At 33.9% G+C, this 6,000-nt stretch overlaps 2 protein-coding genes across 2 annotated transcripts, besides 1 other annotated feature; one reads left to right on the top strand and one right to left on the bottom strand.

Moving 5' to 3' along the window:
- Nucleotides 1–2,622: part of a mobile genetic element that runs on past the window's edge.
- A 501-nt stretch (nucleotides 2,623–3,123) lies between these two features.
- TVAGG3_0192970 (uncharacterized protein) lies at nucleotides 3,124–3,708 on the top strand (the record flags this gene model as incomplete). Its single annotated transcript, XM_051226051.1, has 1 exon — nucleotides 3,124–3,708. One exon carries the CDS (start codon nucleotides 3,124–3,126, stop codon nucleotides 3,706–3,708), a length of 585 nt encoding a protein of 194 aa, XP_051111037.1.
- A 4-nt stretch (nucleotides 3,709–3,712) lies between these two features.
- Nucleotides 3,713–3,955, bottom strand: TVAGG3_0192960 (serine threonine-protein phosphatase family; the record flags this gene model as incomplete). The annotated part of the gene is made up of 1 exon (XM_051226050.1): nucleotides 3,713–3,955. The coding sequence occupies one exon, from the start codon at nucleotides 3,953–3,955 to the stop codon at nucleotides 3,713–3,715; it is 243 nt and encodes an 80-aa protein (XP_051111036.1).
- Nucleotides 3,956–6,000: the final 2,045 nt, after the last annotated feature.

The following is a 6,000-nucleotide window of genomic DNA, read 5'->3' as shown; positions in this document are numbered from 1 at the left end:
TAGTCAGACCAAATCCATCTTTTGAATCATTTGTCTCAATGCTGTATTGTTCATTTCATCTCAGTAAAAAAACTTTACATTCCCCACGTTGAGGCGGTTGAGGTTGGTTATTGTTTACCCATTGTTGTGCATGGTTATATCCTCTGTTAAAGAATCTTTCACCTTGGTCCATTAAGTTGCCCTGCTTGGTTATAGTAAGTCATTTGCTTTGTTATAGTAGTTTTCCTTGCTTGTCTTCCTACATTGTCCATCCATCCTTGAACTTTCCTCTTGTTTCAGGATTTGGAATAAGATTTGTTGCATCTCGTGCTACCTCCCAACCTTTCTGTTAAGTTTGTATAATAGGGTTGTGCTTTCTCTTTAAGTATACCTAATGTACTCAACAATCTTCCTTCCAATTCCAAACGCACCTCTGGCTATTGTTCCCACTGCGGGCAAAAATCTGGATGCAACTCCTGCTAGTGCGCCAAAATAAACCGCCATATTCTTTATGGGATTAAAAAATGACGAATCCAAACAAGGACCCCTATGTTTCTAAGCAACAAAGAAAGCACTCATGATAAATTTTAAGTTCAACACCAAAATCTTGGTTTATGGATATCTTGGTGAACAAAATATCCGAGGTATAGAGAGAGACCTCCACTACTGGCTAATATTTGTCCGTCAAAACACAAGATACTATGTGAAAGCCATACCATTATGGTCCAAAAATATTTAGATGTGAAAACTGCTTTGACAATATTCGTTGACAAATACCATCCAACAAAACTGACATCTGACTGTGAAAGTTCTTTCAAATCAGATGATATTAAAAACTATCTGCGTTTCAAAAAATGTAACCAATATTTCATTGTCGACCCAAAACCATTCTGCCTCTTGGTGTCATTGACAGTTGTATAAAAATCTTAAGAGACTTAAACCAACCACAAGGTGGTGAAGCAAATGAAATGTCATATGACGACAAATAATAGACACTTCTCCATGGCAAAGATGAGACAAGTTTTTAAATATTTACTAAGCCGTAAACAAAAAGGTTTGGGAAACACTCCCCGAAGAAATGAAAAAACACCCTGACTTAGAGAGAAAGACTATATATTTAATAGTTTAGTTAGAGGATAGACAAGAAGAATGCCAGGCTTCAAAACTTCAGAAAGGTGACAAAGTAAAATAATAAATACCTAAACGCGACCCATATGAAAATACTATTGACTATGACAACAATGGGAACCCGACAGGTACTCACATTTCGTGTTCGTAAAAATAGAGAAGAAAGTATAGCAAGAGAATATTATGAAGTTTTAGGCAAAACATGGCAAAAATGTACACACTGCAAGCAGAATAAAAAACTACATATTGTCGACCTCGTTTCAAACTTGTCAAAGTTCAAGGTGGTATACTTTCAAAGACAGTTCCTAACAAATATAAGACAACTCCTGACGAATATGCTAAAGAAGTTGAAAATGACGACTAAGCAATTCTATACCATGCGTAAACTGTCATGTAAGGTGGCATGTATTCTTTACTTTGTCCCGTTGTTTGCGTATACCCTGAAACGCGATGTGTATGGTTTCCATCTCCCTGAGTGTCACCCCAGAAACAATTTATAGCAAACTGAACGTCGTCTTTAACATCATATCCTTTACCTTTTTTCATTGCTGACCAATCCCAAAATTTATGCTTATGCCAACCTGCTTGAGATGTACTTAAATCTACGTAGTGACTATGCGCAGGTAAGTTTTCACCTGAAATCGTTTTACTTCCACCTGTTTCCTTTGAAGAGTTTGCACAATACAAAAACCTGTCGACTATTTGAGTCCAAGTTCCAAAACCAAGTACTACTTCTGGTCTGGTAGAGTTCATTGACGTATAAATAGAACCTATAGGATATACTGTTTGAAGTATTTCTGTCTTTAACGTTTGAAGCTCTGTTTTGTCAGCTTTTTTATCATATAAATCTTGAGCAGTGAATTTAACTTTGTTTTCATCCTCCATGACATAGACATTTCTACATCTAATGTCTTCATCCGATGTTAAACCTTGTGGAAAGTTAGGAGGTTTCCAATTTAATACATCCCCACCAGTTTCTTCAACCGTTCCTTCAATATTTTCTATACCAACAGTTCTGAAGAAATCGTGTGTATGTCCAACGTCACTTTTCCTGTTTAAGGTTTCTTGTAAGTTTGTAATATTTGCAATGGTATGTGTATGTCCAACGTCACTTTTCCTGTTTAAGGTTTCTTGTAAGTTTGTAATATCAGATATAGAATGTGTATGGTTCTTGTCGGCTTTAAGGTCTAAACACCCTGAAACCCATCCTGTATCGGCTTTAGCTTTTAAAATCTTTGTTGTCCGTTCATGGTACCATTCAACCCTTTCTTTAATTTCATTGTCTTTTTCATCCACATATTCCTTATCTGCCTTCTTCACTAACGCACTAGTCACACATGCTAACTCATCGTCAACATATGTTTTATCTGCTTTCTTTTCAACATCCTCTTTCGTTGCATAAGCTTTGTTAGCTCTTTCTTCTTCTTTTGCTATTGCATCGTCTACATACTCTTTGTCAGCTTTGTTGTCAACATCTGCTTTCAAAAGAAGTTCATCTATAGGTTTCTCGTTTAAAGTTCCTTTTGTTGGATTTATACAGACAGTATGGTTCTTATTGTCTTGAAACAGAAACTCATCTGTCATTGGGTTTATTGTCAGTTTTAAGTTTCCTTCTTTCAATGACTCAGATATCTTAGAATAGTTTGAAAAGTTTGTTGTGTTCTTATTTAGAGCTTGCATAATGAGTTGTCGGTTGTGTTGTATTTCTCTCATAGACGCTGTTTCATTTGACATTTTTATTCTAGATAAAATATGCTTCCAATAGAAAAAGAAAATTCAAGAGTTGCTACAACTAAACCATTAGATGAACTTTTTACGAATGTCGGTCAAAAGTTTGAGACAGAGACCGTAAAGCATGAAGGCTATCGTTTTGACTACCCATTAAGATGGCTAAGAGACCCATCTGTCACAAAAGCTATTGGCTTTCGTAGAATGAAGTTTGTGTCTGTAGAAGATAAAAGTTTTCCATTTATTGTAAGGTTTCATATAGATTATATATCTGAAGGGAAACGAAAAATGTGGGAAGAAATTGAGCTAATACAAGTTGACCTTTCATCTTCTCTACAGACTGCGTTAAAAAATATAGAAGATAAAATAAATTCATGTTATGCAAAATATGCTGATGAATATGCAAATACCGAGAGCACACTTTATGTGAGAATTGTATATGACAAACAAAATTCACAAGTGTCATTTCAAATCTACGAAGACAATCCAAAGAAAGACGAACAAATATATACAGAATTCACTGCAATGTCATGGTATTATTTGCAAAGAATGTTAAATCAGAAAGTCGAACTTCCTTTAGCAAATATTTACAGTCGATATGCAAGAGATGAACCATATTTATTTAAAGATGTTTTCGACCCAGCTGCTATTATTGTTCATGCTTCATTTTCTGGCGCTCAAAACTCTTTCTTATGCTTGGCAAATGACTTTTACGAAAAACCTACAAAGTTATATGAACCGCCGAGTGGAAGTATTTCAGACTTTCAAGTATGGTTTACTACAGATGGAAGAAAAAGAATAATTCCATTATACCATGCGTTTTACTTAGAACTTAGTTTCATATACAACTACTATCGAACGGTAAAAATATAATTTTTTAATACGGTTGAGGTGTTGGATTTGGTTGCCAACTAGACTGTGGTGCAGGTTCAGGCTGTTGTATAACAGGAGCTTGTTCTTCTGGTTCAGGGTCTTTAGGTATAATACCAACAAACTGACCTACTCTTTTACCAATATTTTTGACTCCGTTCCAAATTCCTCTTCCTACGGTTTTTATTCCATTCCATATACCTCTTCCAACTCTTCTGAAGAAGTTTCCAATACTACTGAAGAAACCCATTTTACTATATGTAAAAATCTAATGTCCGCCTAGTCTCTTACGTTTCCTGTTGGGTTCCATAGCATTCTTTAACTGGAGCTCATACATTCTGTTTCTCCTCTGGTAGAAAACATATTCTGGGTCAACTCCTGTGTTCGCGTCATCTGCATAAAGTTGTTTATATCCCACTTCAGGGTTTGTATAAAACTCTTTCCATCTCATATTTGCATACCATGGTGGCAAACCTAACGCAGCGTCATTTGACATGGCAGTTTGCATTTGTACATCTGTTGGCACTTGACCATAGTTTGCCATTGCAGTTTGTATTCTAACTTCATTTGGAATATTCTCTGGGTTTGGTTGTCCAGGTTGCTGTGCATTCGCTAAGTTCTGTGCGTCCATTTAATATTAGATAAAAATATCTCTTACGAGTACATATACTGAACATTTGCAGGCATTGGTTCATCTTCATATTCTCTGTACTTTTCTGCCACGTCAAATAAATAAATGACACAATGGAAAAAACCTAAAACTAACAATCCGATTTCAAACCACATTTACTTACTAATAAAATTTCTTTATTGTGACACTTTCTCCAGTTTATAGGACCTCTCTCATATTCTATCTTGTCATATCTAAACTCATAGTCATGTATGTCCTCTAACCATCTCATAACGGTTTCCAAACCACTTTTATCGGATGTAAAGTAAAAGCATGGATGGTTATGTATAACGTCTAAAGTTTCTAAAGAGTCTCTCAAAGTCCAGTCTACTTGGTATTGAAAATCCCATGTGTTATAGAACGGCGGGTCCACTATAAAGAAAACATTTTCCTTGTCTTTATATTTTTCATACAACTCTGTCCAATGACATCTCACAAACTCTATACCCTCAATATATTTTTCTATGTCCTCTTTGAAAACATTTGTATAGTTAAGATATAAAACTTTTGACATAAGTGTTTCAATGTCATGAACTCTTATAGCACCACTATATAATAGTCTAGCAGATATACTATTCCAGTCTATATATTCTGCTTTTTTCAAAACCTCTCTCACAATATTTTTCTTATCTAATGGTATACGTTCCATCTTACCTATAGGTATCTTTTCTTTTAAACTCTTTCAATATATTGTTTGTGTCTGGAATATGTTTGAGACGGTCCATATAGTTGTCGAAGTCATTGCATATAATCTTTGAGTCAGGAAATACGGTATGACATAAATGAGATATATAGAAACTTCCACCGAACAAATCTACAAATGTTAGACCATTCGGTAGTTTCTTAAGTTCTCTCAATATAATATCTTTACATCTACTCTTATTTCCAAAGAACGGTAACGGTGGTTTTGTAAAATTCATTTATATATAATAATAAAAATGTTTTTTCCTGAAAAGTGACAGAAAAGTGACAAAACATGAAAACATATATAATTTGTGAAAAGTGAAACATTATATAATGTTTTCGACCCAGAAGAAGGCTTCTTCCCAGAAGCAATGGAGGAAGAAGAAGAGTCCTCCGAATAAAAACTTCATTTATACTAAACATCAACATCAGGGCTAGAAGGCACGAAGTGCCTGGAAGCCCCACTGCCTTTTTTTTTTTTTTTTTTTTTTTATGAAATATCAATTTTTGCTTTACGCCTAATTTTTGACGACAATTAGCAAAAAATGTTAAATGTTAACACTCAGTCCATTTGAATATGAAAAATAAAATTGACTTTGATTAAATGTTTTTATTTATCATGCAATTCTTCTTGCGACCAAAGATTTGAATAAAAGTTCAAAAAATAAGTTAGCTTAAAAAATAATATACGGTAGTGTTTACTAATAGATGAATAGTATATAAATTCTATTAAAATGGATTCGATCCAAAAAAATATAAAACCAAAAATAATTGTTATAATTTAAATGAAGAAGTAATTTAAAACGATTTTATTTATGATCAAATTTTATATATTTTTTTGGATCAAATCCATTTTAATAGAATTTATATACTATTCATCTATTAGTAAACACTACCGTATATTATTTTTTAAGCTAACTTATTTTTTGAACTTTTATTCA

This window comes from Trichomonas vaginalis, chromosome IV (genome assembly GCF_026262505.1).
Source record: "Trichomonas vaginalis G3 chromosome IV, whole genome shotgun sequence".
Classification (NCBI taxonomy): Eukaryota; Parabasalia; order Trichomonadida; family Trichomonadidae; genus Trichomonas; species Trichomonas vaginalis.
This window is presented reverse-complemented; position numbering and strand designations above follow the sequence as displayed.